The following is an 18,655-nucleotide window of genomic DNA, read 5'->3' as shown; positions in this document are numbered from 1 at the left end:
TAGTTCACAAAACTTTTCACCTCAGCAGTGAGAACATATTAGAGAACCCGAAAAATGTATTCCTTCTTCATCACTTACCTCTATTCACTCATGTTTTCTTATGATATACCAACAATTAAGTTTTCACCTCAGCAGCTCGAACAAGGGTACTTTGCTACTTAAAAACAGTGAGCAAAATCGCACATTGCTCACTGGGTGAGCAAAAACGCAGTTTGCTCATTTTGTCTCACTCAGTGAGCAAAATGCGATTTTGCTCACTGTTTTTAAGTAGCAAAGTACCCTTGTTCGAGCTGCTGAGGTGAAAAGTAAATTAAGTCTGTCAAGCAATTTCAGTCAGTAGAAAAAAGCGGCAAAAAAATAAAAAATGTAGGCGCAAAGGCTTATCGTCGCATAGAAAATTTGAATTTCGTTCCCTTTTCTATTGACAAAATTGTTTGACCGGCTATATTCATGAAGTCTACATCAAGTAACATTTATTTTCCTTAAAGCTGTTTATTTATATAATTTATGAAATCGGGTAGAAGTCGATATAGATTTGCGTAAGTTGAAATGCAAAGGAGGTCGCGGGTTCGAACCCCGGCTCGTACCAATGAGTTTTTCGGAACTTATGTACGAAATATCATTTGATATTTACCAGTCGCTTTTCGGTGAAGGAAAACATCGTGAGGAAACCGGACTAATCCCAATACGGGCCTAGTTTACCCTCTGGGTTGGAAGGTCAGATGGCAGTCGCTTTCGTAAAAACTAGTGCCCACTCCAATTACCGGGATTAGTTGCCAAGCGGACCCTAGGCTCCCATGAGCCGTGGCAAAATGCGAGCGTGGACAACGCGAGGAAGATGATGAAATGCAAAGGACATGTACCAAGACTGTTAGAAATAAATACAAATACTTTAAGTACAGTTTAATCGCTAAAAATAACATTATAAAAACTTAAAAATACTTAACGATGTTATAAACTAAAATAACAAAACATAGTAATGGCATACAAAACAGAGGGCCTACCGCGAACCACGTTCGACGTGTTGCCTCTCTGTCGCACTCGTGAATTCGTACGTAAGTGTGACAGGGAGGCAACACGTCGAACGTGGTTCGCGGTAGGCCATCTGGCGGCTCCTTGCGTGATTAATTATTCGTCGTAGTCGTCTTCTTCGTCTTCTTCTTCTTCTTCTTCTTCGTGTTCAGCTGGTTTTACTGCTAATTCTGAAAAATATATTTTACGTTCAAAAATGTAGGCGCGAAGGCTTATCGGCATAGAAAATTTGAATTTCGTTCCTTTTTCTACTGACAAAATTGTTTGACCGGCTATATTCATCAAGTAACATTTATTTTCCTTAAAGCTATTGTTTATTCATTATAATTTATGAAATCGAGTAGAAGTCGATTTAGATTTGCGTAAGTTGAAATGTAAAGGAGCTTGTACCAAGACTGTTAGAAATAAAAACCAATACTTTAAACAGTTTAATGAGCTGGTTCTTCTGCTACTTCTGAAAAATATGTTTTACTCTCAAACAATGGTTTACAGCACCTACTGCACCACTACGCAACATCACTATATCACTATCAGAAACGCGTCATACGAACCATCTCACGAGTACCGCTAGATACTCCGGCAAAGCAACTGTTCACAAAACTGGGCATTCTCACTCAATGATATTATATAACCATAGATAGGTTATACTCATACTTGAGGAGCACAAAAAATACTTCCATAATATTTATTTCTGTGTTTCGAAGAAATCTGTTATTTTTGATAACATAAGGTCGTTTCTTTCTATTTCGGTGTGCGGAAGCTCGTTAGCACGTGCACATTTCTCGCTTGTCCAGCCGCGACTAAAGGCAATTTGTCACAAGGTAAGCGCTTCAATTTTGGAACGCCTATAACCTATCTTGAGTTATAAATCATTGGGCATTCTCACATTACCCGCAGTAGTAATAATGCAGGTGGCGGTGTACGTGCGTGAACACCTTACGTCCTACAAAACGAACGCAATGGTACACGAGTAGGTACAATACGCGAAACGCTAACAAGCTTGTAGGTATTAGCCGCAAACTTGTGAAGTCGTCCAAGTTAACTCACGTTATGGGCCCCACGGTCTACAACAAGTTACCAAGCATTGTAACTGAGGCCACAAGTCTGCATAGGTTTAAGTGCCGTCTGAAACACTGGCTTATTGAGCGCTCGTTCTATAACTACGATGAATTTTTAATGTATAAAGGCAGTTAGTCCATATACCAACATCCTTAAGTGTAATTATTTATTTATTATTTCGGTACAGACTTCTATATTAGGTAGTAGGTATTATTGGGAATGTGTTGTAATTTATTCGGATGAATAGGCCGGCCGGTATAGCTCGGGACGATGGCAAGAGACCTGATGGTATGTCGCTGATTCCGTGGAGGATGGGACGAGTGTTGGTGTGGGACGCGACCTGCGTGGACACACTGGCACCGTCTCACCTTCACGGTTCTACCAAGAAAGCGGGTGCTGCTGCCGAAGCTGCCGAGACCCTCAAGAGGCGGAAATACGGGGGTCTCGACGCCAATTACAACTTTATTCCTTTCGGTGTTGAGACCCTCGGTCCGTGGGGTCCGGGAGCTCAAAATCTATTTACATATTTGGCCAAACGGCTGGTTGAGGTCACTGGGGACAAAAGAGCTGGCAGCTTCCTCGCTCAACGAATAAGCGTTGCAGTTCAGCGAGGAAATGCTGCCAGTATCTTTGGTACTATGCCCCAGGGGCCCTCTTTAGATATAGGTTTTTAGTTTTCCTTTTTTTAAGTAGTAGTTTTAGTTTTGTAGGTAGTTTTAATTTTATTTAGGTTACTTTATGTTGTTTATATTTCGGATGAATTCGTGATGTGACTAATTATGATTGTATAATTGCACACTTTTACTAATGTTTTATTTTTATCATATTTTTTGACATGTAAACTGGTTTTATCAAATAAATGACTATGACTATCACTACATAGTATATAAAACAAAGTCGCTTCCCGCTGTCTGTCTGTATGTATGCTTAGATCTGGAAAACTACGCAACAGATTTTGATGCGGTTTTTATTAATAGATAGAGTGATTCAAGAAGAAGGTTTATGTATAATTTGTTAACCCGTGCGAAGCCGGGGCGGGTCGCTAGTTACAATCTAAATCAACTACACAAACTTTTTTATGAGGACCAGAAATACTGTTTTGCCTTGTAGTTCTTGGGCGCAAGATGACGTTTGGATGGCAAGGTTAAGTAGGTATCTATACCAGGATCAAATGGTGGGCCACCTAAATAAAGCACGGCGGGTCACAGGTTGAGTATGGCCATAGAGAAAAAAATACATAGAGTGCTCACTCCATACATCAGTTCAGACTATTAATTTCAGTGTTTACATCTAGCATCGAGTAGCGGAACTATCAGTACTGCTACTTGACAATAGATGTAGCACCGACCGGAAAGTCTTATCTCAACAGCATAAGGCTTTCCGGTCGGTGGCGACATCTATTGTCAAGTAGCAGTACTGATAGTTCCGCTACTCGATGCTAGATGCTAATAGTCTTTTTGGTACTAAAACTGATGTATGGAGTGAGCACTCTATGTATTTTTTTCTCTATGGTATGGCTGATCTAAATGTCTTTCGCGGTAGACCCTCAACTCAAGTCAGTCCTCCTTTGCTTAGACCAGTCAACGCTACTGCGTGTTTTCTGCGTGAATTCTGCAAAAACACCGTTTAAAAGTAGAGGACGGTTGTTTGTTTTGCGATACAGGTATCGGTACCGTAAAACGGGGTGAGTAGGTTTCGCGGGGAGAGGTGGGTTATGAATGGGGAAAGAAGGTTTGAGAGGGGGGTGAGAAGGGATTTTAAGGCTACTGCTACAAAAATAATGTATTCCAATTTAAAATGGAGCTATAGTAATACGCATAATAAAAAAAAAATCGATCGAACAATCTTCCAAAGTCACCTTTGTATGAAAACCCCTCTCATCCCAAACACGAGGCACTACGGGGTGAGGTGGGTTTTCCTCTTTATCGTCAAAGTTATGAAATGGAACTACCCAAAATTAAATAAAAACTAAAATTTTCATATGTAAAAATAAAATGTTATCGAGGTTTGAATTTCAGTTTTGACCCTACTCACCCCATTTTACGGTATTTTATTTTTCTGGACAATTTATTTGAAATTATTTATATTTACTGTTTTATTAATTGATTTCATGGTTTATTTTTAGAGCATTGGTGTCAGGTATACTTGCAGATTATAAGGCCAAATTAAGGATGGTACAGTCACCATGATTGATATGTTTTCATGTACCTAAATAAGTATGTTACATAAAAACTAATGGAGCTAAACTAGACTGCGTCGATTGGGGGTCTATAAACTTTGCATCGGCGACCGAAGTATGAGTAGGTGAACGATCCACTGTAACTGCACTTGTAGATGGTCAAACCAATTTGTCAGTAAATAGGAACAAAAAAAACTATACTCATCCTTTTCTTTTGGGTGCTAGTACTAGCGTAAGACAAAGATAGTATGACTCTCTCTGTCTATGTTTGAAATAAGACAGTCCTTTGACACACTATACATTACTTATTTTATGTAGAATTAATGGATAAGAAGTGTTTTTGGTTTTCTACCGGCCTTACAGCCGCGAGCAGTGTTGAACCTACTACTTATGCTTAACTAGTAAAGTAAATATACATATATAAAATCAAAAACACTTACCACTTTCCATAGATGTGGGTTAGTCACAGGTGTTTAGTCGTCTTAGGCTGACATTTCAGTCACGAAGTCAGTCGTTATTCCACAGCATCGGTGGCACAGCTAACCGATCATTTGTAAACGTTATTACAATGAGATAAGGTCTACGGATGATTTGGGTACCTAGCCAAGATGCCAATCGTTCGCTCTGCAGCGAACGATACGCTATATAATATCTCCCTATCGCACTAATATGTAAAAGTGATGACCATTTCGTTCGCTACGGCGCAAACGATTGGCATCTTGACTAAGTCCTCAGTTAAGAGTGTTGCTGTTCGTATATAACGATAGCTATGGAATAACGACTATCTGAGTATGTATGTTAGTCACAAGGTGTTTAGTCGATTCAAGGCTGACTATTCAATCTCGATGACCGTTATTCCATACGTAACGGTATGTTACCTATGAAATAACGTTATATTGGAGAGTGAAAAATACAGCGCACACAAAGATTAGTCAGTCAATATAGGTAGTCATTAAGTCAGAAATAAGAATCAAGTGAGATGTCGTCTAGTCAGAGTAAGAGTCAAGAACAGTCAAGTAAGAGTCAGAAACAGTCAAGTTATTAAAATAACATTTTATCACAAAATATTTTATTTAACAATTATACATTTGTTTGCTTTCACCTTTCAGCAATTGGACATCGCACTTAATTACAGGTTCTTAATTCTTATGGTTGAAATAGTATAAGGATTATAAGAAGTCTGTCAAATTTACTTCGCTACTCTCTATGGCCGATCCTTTACAAGGTCAACCTTGTACAAATTTGAAATAATTTGTTACCTATATGTGAAGTTACAAGTTGGTATTTAAATATATTACTACTCTTGGCGCTCCCATATTAAAGTGAATTGAATGGATTTTGTCGCCCAACTCAAAATGAATGTGCTATTGTTATAGCAATTTGTGGCAGTGACATCTTATCTTACTCATACTATTTTTCCCAAAGTTCACTGGCGTCAGATTAGTGTTGTTATTTACTTTATAGTTATATTGTACATGTATTTTCATTTGCATGATAAAATGGATAATACAAAAACTCACTTCGGTCTATTGTAAATAAATAAGTAAAGTTTATAAAAAAAGCTATAAAAATCAAGTAAAAAAATATATCACAAAAAAGTTTCGAAAATTATTCAAACTTGAACAACTAGGTAACCTATTACCTATTTACATTTTGTTAATTAGTTAAAATAAGAATAGGATTCCTTGAGAGCAAAATCACTGAAGTTAAGGACAGATTAACTTTACTAAGGGTCGGTTGCACCAAACTGTTCGTATCGTTGAAGAGTTCGCTAAATTTTTATGTATGAAAAATTTCATAGTAAAGCGCCGCGGCGCGCCGGCTGACGTTGATCAGTCTGTCAAATGTGGTTGGTGCAACGGGCCCTAAATCACATAAACATAATTAGTATGTTTAAGCAGCCATGTGCCACATAGTAGTTAACGAAGTTGACGCGGGCCGTACTTTGTTAATATTTATGACTTTATCAGACATTGTCGTGTGTCAATATTACATACAAAATAGCCAGGGAGGCTCGCGGGCCGCAAGTGACAGGTTCACGGGCCACATACGGCCCGCGGGCCGCACGTTACCGACCGCTGGTCTAAATAAATTACGGCTTCCTATTCTCATGTTAACCTTGTTATTTTTTATCTAGGATTTGGTTCACTTTATTGAATAATTTGTATCATTGGAAGTCAGTGATCATGAATCTGTTTTTTCATTTACATTTGAAAGACGATCTGTTAATTTTTTGCCGACTTGCTTATGCTTTGGATTCCCCTGAAAACGGTGCCGTCATATTACGGCCGCTATATAGCGTTGACTGACGTCACTAGAACGTTGTCTATGTAAACAAGATGGCGCGGTTTCCTAGACGACGTTGATTGTCAACGTAACGTAAGATGACGGCCGTCATGACCTTGTCGATAGTTTCGTGAACGTTTTATTAGATAGCGGTGACGCCATTTTTAATAAATGACACGAGATTTGAATAAATGATTCCGTACTACGATTATTTTCCTCTTCTGATGATATTTCATCCTCCAAGTAAATTATAGATGATCAAGCAAATCTTGTCAGTAGGAAAAGGCGCGAAATTCAAATTTTCTATGGGAAGTTATCCCATCGCGCCTACATTTTTCAAATTTGCCGCTTTGACCTTGGTGGATGACGGTGTGTTATGACGCCGTGGTACTTTCCACATGACGCCACCGTAAAGACGGCCGTCTTTTGCTGCCGCTATATGACGGCCGTCATATGACGGCACCGTTTTCGGAGGAATCCAAAGCTTTACGTTACGTTGATTGTCAACGTAACGTAAAGTCTATTTTTTTATTCGGTAGACTAAAATGACATTTCATAGTATGAAATGACATTTTATGTTCATACTAAGAACTGTCATTTCAGTCTACCGAATAAAAAAATAGACTTTAAGATGACGGCCGTCATGACGGTGTCGATAGTTTCGTGAACGTTTTATTAGATAGCGGTGACGCCATTTTGAATAAATGACACGAGATTTGAATAAATGATTCCGTACTACGATTATTTTCCTCTTCTGATGATATTTCATCCTCCAAGTAAATTATAGGTGATCAAGCAAATCTTGTCAGTAGGAAAAGGCGCGAAATTCAAATTTTCTATGGGACGTTATCCCATCGCGCCTACATTTTTCAAATTTGCCGCTTTGACCTTGGTGGATGACGGTTTGTTATGACGCCGTGGTACTTTCCACATGTCGCCACCGTAAAGACGGCCGTCTTTTGCTGCCGCTATATGACGGCCGTGATATGACGGCACCGTTTTCGGAGGAATCCAAAGCTTTGGGACTTCCAATGATCCAAATTAAGAAAGAACTATACCAATCCCAGAGTGGACTAAAGCTTAGCTACTAGTGTTTGTAGTTCGACGGGACGTTGATATAATACTCCTGTGGCGCCTCCTGAGCAGGCAGGGAGTATTCCTCGTAGCTCGTACCTTCGTGCGTCGCGTCCTTGTGGTGATGGTGGCCGCCCGCGCTGAGCCCTGCCGCCGCGGCCTTCGCCGCCGCTTCTGCCGCGTTCGCTTGCGCTTGTTGAGCAGCAGCCTGCAGATAGAGGGTTTATGTTACTTAGATCACAATCATCCTCAAGACTGGATTTAATAATAATAATAATATATGTTGTTTTTGTAAATGTTTTTGTATTTTATTTTTATATCCATATTATAAATAACCTAACTTGTGATGAAAAATAAATAGAGAGATAATAATATTCTTTATTGTGCACAATGAAAACATGATTAAATACAGAAAATTAACATAAAACTAAGCAACAACAGGCGGTCTTATCGCTAAAAAGCGATCTCTTCCAGACAACCTTCAGGTAGTAGAAATTAACGACGGGAAGAAATATGTATAAGGGTAGCAAATATAAATGGACAGCCAGAACTGGAAAAAAAAAACAGCACAACTAAATATATAACAATATGAATACATACATTAATGCGATATATAAATAAATAAATACATATATACATAAATATATCACACAACACAGAATCAGACAGACAGAATGTAATTAATAACGAGTTTGAGGAGGGGACAGATAGTGAGTTAAATAGCTGGAAAAAGGGGGCTTTTTTCAAAATACTTTTTTATACGCCTTATTCATAATTACACACAATAAATATTACCTAACACCTACACCCAGTGGTCAGTTTGATTCGATTTTCTAGCGAATCGAACACACCACATATTAACCTGGATATACCTCCTTCAATTTGAAGACGAAGCTAAAAATGGTATTTTAAAAACCGTTAGCAAAAATAAACCATAGAATTGAAGTAAGGATTTGTAAGAAAAAGAAGGGATCATTTAGACTAAGTTTTTATTTCAACAAGACTCTTTCATCTTCGTTCTTCATTAAACTTGTGAGAGCTGTAGGTAAGTAGTTGTTGGCTCAAAAGGTGATATCAATCGTTATGTCCTCGAATACAAGCACTGGTGGTTTCTTCGATACCTGTGTACCAAAGTGCAACCTGTTATTCATTTCTTTTGAACATTTTATAAAGTCTAATAGATTCTGTGCGGAAAGAGAAGAGTCGTGGAATGTATGAGGCCCAATACATTGCAATCTCTTTCCGAACAGACTTTACTACAAAGTAAGACAATTTAAATAAATAATTAGGTACTTGCAGAGAACTTTTAGGAAGATTTAATGCCAGTTCTTACTTACGTATAATTCGTATAAAAATCGTCAGCTATTTTTAGCCTACAATATTTAATTGGAGCTCAGCAACAGTGATTGGAGACAATCTGTAATATACATGGCGGGCTACTTCTTCATACCCGTAGATCCACTAGAACCAAAGCCATACCTGCCCTTTTTAAGCCGGCGTGATTCCGAAGTCGATCTCGACTCGTAGAGTGCGTCAACCATATCCTGTTAATCGCTTTGCTCTCAAACATACCTGCGCCTTTCTAGCAGCAGCTTGCGTAGCCTCGAAGTCAATTCTGACTCCGTGCAACTGCTCCTGAAGAGAGCCTAGCCTCTGCCGCGCCGCGCCAACCATGGCGGTCTGTGCGCCAAGCTCGCCGGCCGCTTGAGACGCCGCCTCGTTAGCGTTTTCTGATGTCGCCTGGGCAGCGTTCAACGCCGCCTGGATCACGTTCACCTAGAAAATTGAGATAAAGAGTGTTGTTTGTGAAAACACTTCCAATTCAGTAGATAGGTCTATACCTATCTGTAGAGTAGATATATATACTCGTACATGATCCATGCAACACAGGGTTGCACTTAACACCCGAAACATTTCACTGCTCCATTGACGACCGGTCTGGCCTAGTGGGTAGTGACCCTGCCTGTGAAGCCGCGGTCCTGGGTTCGAATCCCAGTAAGGGCATTTATTTGTGTGATGAGCACAGATATTTGTTCCTGGGTCATGGTTGTTTTCTATGTATTTAAGTATTTGTATAAGTATTATATCTTTGTCTGAGTACCCACAACACAAGCCTTCTTGAGCTTACTGTGGGGCTTAGTCAATTTGTGTAAAAATGTCCTATAATATTTATTATTTATTTATAGAAGGTAGCATCCTATAGAAGTGGTCTACGCGTGCCTCCGTGAGGGACAAAACATACGCAATGCGACGCTATGATTGGTCGAATTTATTTGTTGCCCACCGTAATCCATATTAATTTATGGTGGGGAATAAAAAAAATGTTAGACTGTGACAAGGACAAACAATAATAGCGCTTTCGCTGCTCCTCGTACTGAAAGATATATAAGACTATCCCGTTCTGTCAGTTATCCCCACCACTCATGCCCAATCCAGTTTAATACTAGATTCATGCACTGCTCAGATAATGAACCTCAGGTAGGTTTTTTAGTGTTTAACTGAAACTATATTGGCAATTAATTCAAGTCAACTGGCCTGCTTAGCAGAACCTACTTACGGAACATAAGATACTTAAGAGAGCGAGATCTATAGATACGTACCTATATGCACACCCTTCGATATATGGGTAAGTAAGTTAAGTTAATATCTAGTTGATAACACAAAATAAGTACCTATATACCCACCTATTTAAAAAAACATACAAATACGTTACACATTTTAGTTTTATGATCAAATTTATTTTTGCGTAATAACTAACTCAACTGTTTAATCATTGATTGATTAGTTTAGTCATCGGAGCCATAACTTAACACTCTCGTAATTCGAGAGAGAAAATAAGGAAGTGGTCAATGAAACACCAGTAGATCATGTGTGGCAATGAACTTTTCATGTATGAGGTTTCTTGTGGTATTTTAACATGCATGAGGTCCCTTATAAACAACATTATCGTAAGTAGACAGCTACATGACATTTATTTCTAAGTATTTCGTTTTGTATTTCTACCTAGAAATACAAAACACCTATAACATACCTATGTTAATACATTAAATGCAATACCCAGATAATTGATTTAGATAAATTAAGTACCTAACCAATCGAATTACGTGAGTCTTAAGACGGTCTTATTGAATTAGTCACAATGAATGTCCCACAATTGCCAATAATAAAACCAATTCATCTGCGCTGAGCGTAACAACGTCGGAATAACTTTCGAAAAAAATGTAATTTCTTCAACCCAATAAGTAACAGTCTAATAATAGTGTGATAATAAGCTATTGAACTTGAACTACTTTAAAATATGACCCACGTCTAGTTTATATAATACTTCTCTACTTAACATAATAAAAAATAATGTACCTATACATTTTTAATGTAGCACTATGTACCTATGTTCAATCAAAACTTTTTTTGTTAATGTATATTTGTTTTTGTATATATTATTTGTTATTGTATGTATATAAGTGACGTTTAATAAACAGTAAAGTTACTGTAGATATCGAAGTTAATTACCTATTTAATTTGGTTTAGCAATCGATTTACTGTTGTGACATGATGCACGTGACAAAAGCGAAGCTGCGCAAGAGTGGATTTTACAATTATTTACAAATTTGCACTGCGCTGTGGCGTAAAAATAATTTTTACTATTTATTTTATAAGAAAATTTATATACGTCATGTCAAGTATGGCAGGTATGTATTTATTTGTAGTGTTTAATTTACTTTTTTAAACATTCTATACTAGGTAAACGCTAGCACATCGAAAGATTCAAAGATTTATTTGTTCAACATAGGTAGGTATGTTACAAGATGTTAAATAAATATTTCAGTATCACTATGTAATCACTCTAGTCATATCGACAGGCCATAGAACTTGTATATTATTAAATGAGTTATAGTTTAAAAAAAACTTAACGGTTTAATAATTCAATTTTTATCAATATTGAGCAAGAACATCTAATAGTAAGTAGCTAGGTAAATACTACCTACCCACTCGTATGCTAAATCTTATAACTAGTTTTATTTTTATTTTAGTACCTAGCTCTAAGATGAACACTGAACCTGCTGTGAATTAGCACGAAAAAGTGGTCCACATTTTGGTTGACCGACTGCTTTTACGGCAATCGCATTTAATTTTTAATATAAAATTGTCATTGTAGCAATTTGAACAATCTTACGTAAAGTGGTTTCGACGTTGACTTGTCTTTAACTTTACGCAACTAACTTTTTGCCCAAGTGTTTCAGCCAGCACCTTTTAGTATGTTTTTTTCATTATTTCTTAAGTAGTAGTCTTGTTGCATTTGCATAAGTTGCAAAAAGTTCATTGTCATATCGAGTGCAACCAAAGCTTTTCTATTTAATTATGCAAAGATTTCATATATTAAGGTCAATAATTGAAAAAAGAAATCTGTTACCTACTTGTAACACTGATAAATATACCTACATACATACCTACATAGTTTCAATGAAAGTAGGTCACTACACTACAGACTACAGATGAAGGTGGAAGATGATTAGGTAGGAACACAAATTGGGTCATGTAATTATAATAATTGCAATAAAATAGAGCATTCTATACTAACTTGGTGCATAGCCTGCTGGGCCGCTTGGGCCGCGGACTGAGCCGCTCGCTTGGCCTGCTGCAGCTGCATTTCTTCACCCTGGAGGGCCACCTTGGCGTCTCGGACTTGCTGCTCCAGCCCCGATAGGATCACCTGGACAGGATTGAAGTTGTTAGCAAATTATGCATTGCATTCGTTAGTAGTTCTGAGATAGCCGTAGTCAACCTGCGGCCCGCCGAGCTTATTTAGCTGGCCCGCCAGGTCCTGGTATAGATGGATACATAACCTCCGACCTTTAAGCAAATTGTTCTGGCCCTCGTAAAATGTTGAGAATAGCTGTCTGAGAAGGTTGAGAATAGGTAGTAATACGTACCTGTCGGTGACGTCAAAGGCTAATTATGACGTATAAATATTAGACGTACCTATTATTTTATTGTGGCAGCCGATCTGTCAAAAGTGATGTTTTGTACACTAGTCAATCCGGCGGAGTTGTTCTTGTCTGGTGATCAGCGGTCTTCCCAGTTGGCTTTGATTTCATATCAAGTGTCATCACATCACGTATCAATTCTAACTGACCTTGTATATATGTGTGTGCGGCTACGGGTGATTACGACTGGCCGGGTGGCTGACGCTTATCTGTTTACCCAGAGTACTCTTCTATTGCCTAAAAATCTTTAATCAATTGTCACTCAAACTAACCTGTTTGCCAGCAAGCGCAGCCTGAGCGGTCGCGCTAGCTTGCGCAGCGGACTGAGCCAGAGTGTTCTTGGCCACGTAAGCGGCCTGGTGACCAGCGGCGTTCTGGTTGCCCAGCGCGGTCTTGGCTTGGTTAGCCGAGCCGACGGCTATCGTTCGGAGACCGCTGCCTCGACTGTAACCTGGAGCAGAAGTTAGTGGTTTAATTAGGGTTCCGTAGCCAAATGGCAAAAAACGGAACCCTTATAGATTCGTCATGTTTGTCTGTCTGTCTGTCTGTCTGTCCGTCTGTCCGTCTGTCCGTCTGTCTGTCTGTCCGTCTGTCCGTCTGTCCGTCTGTCCGTCTGTCTGTCCGTCCGTATGTCACAGCCACTTTTCTCCGAAACTATAAGAACTATACTGTTGAAACTTGGTAAGTAGATGTATTCTGTGAACCGCATTAAGATTTTCACACAAAAATAGAAAAAAAAACAATAAATTTTTGGGGTTCCCCATACTTCGAACTGAAACTCGAAAAATTTTTTTTCATCAAACCCATACGTGTGGGGTATCTATGGATAGGTCTTCAAAAATGATATTGAGGTTTCTAATATCATTTTTTTCTAAACTGAATAGTTTGCGCGAGAGACACTTCCAAAGTGGTAAAATGTGTGTCCCCCCCCCCCCCGTAACTTCTAAAATAAGAGAATGATAAAACTAAAAAAAATATATGATGTACATTACCATGTAAACTTCCACCGAAAATTGGTTTGAACGAGATCTAGTAAGTAGTTTTTTTTTTATACGTCATTAATCGCCTAAATACGGAACCCTTCATGCATGGGCGAGTCCGACTCGCACTTGGCCGCTTTTTTTTTTAGAAAAGTATAAAGAAAACGAGCCCTGTACTTTGACTTGTCAATCATTTTAGCCTTCCCATATTTGACGGTTCTTTGTTAACGTGTTGTTAATTTGAGGTTAATACATGGTCTTATTACTGACGCGTCTAATGTTACATTTACATAACCGAAGCATGCAGAGTCGTTGTGAATGATCGACCCTCAGTTTTCCTGCTTGCATAAAACATACACTGAGTTTTTATAACACCTGTACGAGTACACTACACTTGAAAAAAAAATAACTACTTTGTATTGTTATTAGTTATTATAGGTCATTAACTTACAGCTTGTATCTAATCATTAATTGCTACATTTGCTATATACTTGTCTGTAAATTGTCAGGTAATAAATTGTAGGCAGGTATACATAGGTTTGAAATTGGGTTTTAAACAATCTTTGCAACCCAGTGAAACACAACATTTTTCACCAATTAAATAGGAGGAAAATACTAAATAAGTACAAATAGAAATGAAAGCTTTTAAATATTTTTATCACTCAAAACCATCACTTAAAAGTCTGGTAGAAAGTTTCTACCAGCTACTAGAATTTAAACCAGCCAACATGAGGATGCAACTTAAAATTTGCATAAAATTACTTACAAGGAAGTGAAACGATGAGAACTATAAAACTATGGAAAGTGTTTTTTTTTTTACTAAAATATAAGTTTGAACCAAAATAACAAAACACGTGTCCATTATTTTTTCATGTTCTCCAACATAAGTAGGTAAATAACTAGCTAGTTGGGTACCCTTCCTTGTTAGCCACTCTCGTGGAGAAAATGAAACTTTCTCATAATGAGATTAATAAGCCTTTTCGAGCTTTCGACCAGCTCGAAAAGCCACTATTTTTATACTTTTATTACTCGCAGGCACATTTGACTGAAAAATAAGTTTGGCACCAAATCTAATAAAAAAAAGAGGAATATCTATTAGTAGCACCGACGCTACCGTCGCTGGCCACAGCCTTCAGAGCCTGGAGACCGATTCTGATTTTTTTTTGTTCTAAATTTGTTATGGATATGATCTCTCTGTTAGCTGTCAGCAGTGACATTTCTGGTTGGTTCGTTAGTTGTGTACAGCTGACCATATCCAATAGATGATATCCATTATGTGCATAGCAGTTTCAGAATAAAATATTAATATCTGTATACATGTGCTGATACTCGTAGTCGTGCTCGACTAACCTAATGGACTGCAAGTTCTAACTGCTACTGGATCGAGGAAGGTGTACCTTTCTTAGCACCAGCGCCGCTTGCAGCAACGAGGAACCTTTTGGTGTGTCTTTCTTAGCCCCGCACCGTTATCACGTCGGTACTGAATAAGTGCGTCACAGTGGCTGGCGGACTCTGTTGCGCGGGTCCTGTAGCCACCTTGTAGACGTGCTCTACACCGCAAGTTCGGGCATCACAGCACAATGAGGGACTAGATGTACCTTTCTTAGCACCAGCGCCGCTCGCCGCAGCCTGCACATCCTGAATGTACTCGTCATAATGGCTGGCGGACTCTTGCGGCTCCTGTGCGGCGTGCGCCTGCGCGGGCGCGGCACCCGACTCGTACTCGTAGTCATACTCCACGTGCTGGGGCTGCGCCGCTGGCACGGGTACCGGCGCGGATGAAGCCAACGCCACAGCTGAGGGAATGAGTCTTTATGAAACAGGTACCAACAGGCAAGGCAACAACTAAACAATTGAAAGCGGAAAATAAATAAATACACATACTTTCATAAAAAAATATGACTGTACAAATAAGAGTGTTATTCGTACTATCACAGCAGCTTATTAACTTACTATTCAGTATTAGCTAATTTAACCACGCTGGACAATCATATTTCACGCGCAAGACAATGCAATATAACATAGGTATCATAATACATTGTATCATATGTATTTGATATATTTTCGGCATCACGGTACAAGTATTACATCTTCTTATCAATGAAAGGTACTTTAATTCCAATAAGTATATATAAAATAGTATAAATAAAATACCTAATGTCTGAATAATTAAATTTAAAACGTGTAACTGTAAGTATTTTAAAGTCAGTAAAATCACCGACTCGCGACATAACTAAAACTAAATAACTAAAAACTAAATAACTAAAAACTAAATCAAAGAAATCATTATCTAAACGATCGTAACACGATTGCGTGTAATTACGAGTAATTTTATTGTAATTTGTTTATGTAATTTGCCGAGGAAATGCGTGTTAACGATAGTTCCGATTCTGTTACATTGTGGGTACATGTTCACTTTTACGAGGAAAGAAGGTTGGGTTTCACCCGTTATCACAAATCTATCTGAAGTGTATCTGTTTATATGACGATGCCTTTACTTAGGTATGGCAATTTGTTTGTGATAATGATACATATAATTATCTACATACTGTTAAGTCCATAAACATACGAAAGAGCGTCTAAGACCTATTTGTAGACTGTAGCGGTCGTAGCTACTTAAATAGGCACTTGCAAAATAAACGTTCGAACATTTGAATGATTTTATCTTAAAGAAAAGTAAACATCTTCAATACTTTTAAGTTGAAATAAAATGAAAAAAATATTAGAAAGCTCTTCATAACATGTAGCATGGGAAATTAAGGCATGCGTGACGCGCATCTAATACGAGGCTCTACGGCGTAGCACTAGTTACGTAACATCCACTCGTGCGCATTCGTAGCGCGTCCGCTTACAGTCGTAGAGATATCATCGCAACTGAAGTACCTATATCCTGCCTATTTGATTTACTAGAGCACTTACGTAAACGCTATTATTATTTTAAATGATTGATTTTTTTAAGTAGATAATAAAAACTAAATACGCATAAAATACCTATTATAAATAATGATAAATTATTATTAAGTAAACAAATTGTTTTAAAAATACCATATTATATATTCCAACCAAGTAATTATGTATCTAATTTTTACTAGTGACCTTGAACTGAACTTAATATAATATACCCATCATTAACTTTTATTATTTATAATAAAAAATTATACCTAACTGGAAATTAAAGGTTACTATAATTTTTAAGTTATTCTTTAATCATATTAAATTGTTATAATATTATAACTTACCAATACATAATAACAACGTCCTGGTCTTCATTTTCAGTCGAACTGAAATCACAACGACACTTACATAAAAAAAGTATATCAAAAATTGACAAAACCAAGAAAAATCACAAATTCACTGAAATCTAACCTTCCAATACTTTCACAAATGTAAGTGGGGGGGGGTGTGACCCCTTGGCTCGGCTGACGGTGAGGCAATGGCAGGAATGGCCGAGACACTAATATTTATAGTGAACCGCTTGGACCCCAGAGAGAGGCAGAGGCAGGAAATGTAGAGAGTTGATGCTACTCCAAAACATGACAGAACAAAGAAAATCTGTGCGCTGCATTCTCATATTGCAGGTTTTCTTTTATTTATTTGAAATATATAGGATTGGTAGTTAGATCTTTATTTTCATTTAAGTATCAAAAAAAACCTGGGTTTGTATTGTCGTATGTCACACTTTAAACTTGTCGTTAATAATTATTAAAATATAACGCACGTAGGACTGTATTTATTTAATTTAGATGACTATGGAAGCTTTAGTAATTCTTCTTCTTCTTCCTTGCCTTATCCCTTCATTTGGGGTCGGCTCTCCTCGTCCTTAGGCGCCAGGACCACCTTACAGGAAGCTTTAGTAATTAGTTATTTATAAACAAAATATTAATTATTTTGTCCTTCATTTATTATTTTACTTATTGGACTCACCAGCAGGCAGTAAAACCAGGGAAATGCTTATATTAAATTAAATTACGATTAACTTAATGCGTTTATTGGATACATTTATATACTTATTAAAAAAGAATTTAAACTATTTCGCTTGAAATTATATGTATAAGTAAATCATCTGTATACCGGTAAAAACCAATCAGCCAAACAGTAAACAATTTGATAAAATACAAATGTATGTATATTTGTATATGTACAATAATTAAATGCATGTACCTATGTTTGTATGCATGCCACTTTATTGTACACAAACAAGTTTGTTTACACAAAACAGATAAAACAAAGTAAAAAATATTATATTCACAACGGCGAACTTGTCCCTAAAATGGATCTCTGTTTTATTTATTTATGTACTAACAAAAAATAAAACTGTAAAATAACCAACAACAGAAGGTAACATCATCTCTATAAACTGTCTGTTACAGATTCTGAGCGCATGCGTCTGCATTATGCGCAAACGCATAGGTAATTTGATTGATGAAGCCGAATCCCCTATAAAACTGATAGTCTTTGTATCTTTGTAAACTAGTAATCTTTGTACATAATTAAGTATAACTAACTTAGATAAGATTTTTTTTTGGCATGCATTCTAAACAAATTCGATTAAATTCATACTTCCGAAAAGCACTTCCCTGCTAAAGGAAACATGTAGTAGCTAATTACCTAACCTAGGTAGTGAAAAATACAGGATTGGGTTAGGCTACCTACTTAATATTTAGGCTAACTAATTAATTACTTAAGTAGATTTGGGTAAAAAACCGGAGTCAATTAAGTAGAGTGAGATGGTAATTATACTATTTGCACTATCCTTGCTACTTGGCCAGTGTATGAGATAGTTCATCCTGTCCTTTCATAAATGCGAGTTGAAATAAATAAATAAATAAATATTAACGGACAATCTTACACAGATTAACCTAGCCCTAAACTAAGCACAGCTTGTACTATGGGTACTAGGCGACGATATAGGCACATACTTATAGATAACACACTATACATACATACTTAGATAACATCCATAAGGGCTCATTTAGACGGTGCGAGAACTCGCATGCGAGTTTCATTACATTGCGTCACACAAATAAATGCCCTTACACGGAATCGAACCCGGGACTCCT

General features: G+C 37.6%; 2 protein-coding genes across 2 annotated transcripts in view; one reads left to right on the top strand and one right to left on the bottom strand.

Moving 5' to 3' along the window:
• LOC134647559 (jupiter microtubule associated homolog 1-like) overlaps positions 1-18,655 on the top strand; it is a 96,388-nt gene that overhangs the window by 33,748 nt on the left and 43,985 nt on the right. The gene's annotated exons all lie outside the window — the stretch shown is intronic.
• Positions 7,581-17,190, bottom strand: LOC134653099 (tol-Pal system protein TolA-like). Its single transcript, XM_063508403.1, has 7 exons — positions 16,962-17,190; positions 16,835-16,876; positions 15,194-15,391; positions 12,888-13,066; positions 12,210-12,341; positions 9,203-9,406; positions 7,581-7,838 (listed from the first exon to the last, which is right to left on the bottom strand). The coding sequence occupies exons 2-7, from the start codon at positions 16,863-16,865 to the stop codon at positions 7,644-7,646; spliced, it is 939 nt and encodes a 312-aa protein (XP_063364473.1). The 5' UTR covers positions 16,866-16,876; positions 16,962-17,190; the 3' UTR covers positions 7,581-7,643.

This window comes from Cydia amplana, chromosome 1 (genome assembly GCF_948474715.1).
Source record: "Cydia amplana chromosome 1, ilCydAmpl1.1, whole genome shotgun sequence".
In the NCBI taxonomy this organism is placed as follows: Eukaryota; Metazoa; Arthropoda; class Insecta; order Lepidoptera; family Tortricidae; genus Cydia; species Cydia amplana.
Note: the sequence above shows the minus strand (reverse complement) of the source record. Positions and strands in the feature narration are given on the sequence as shown.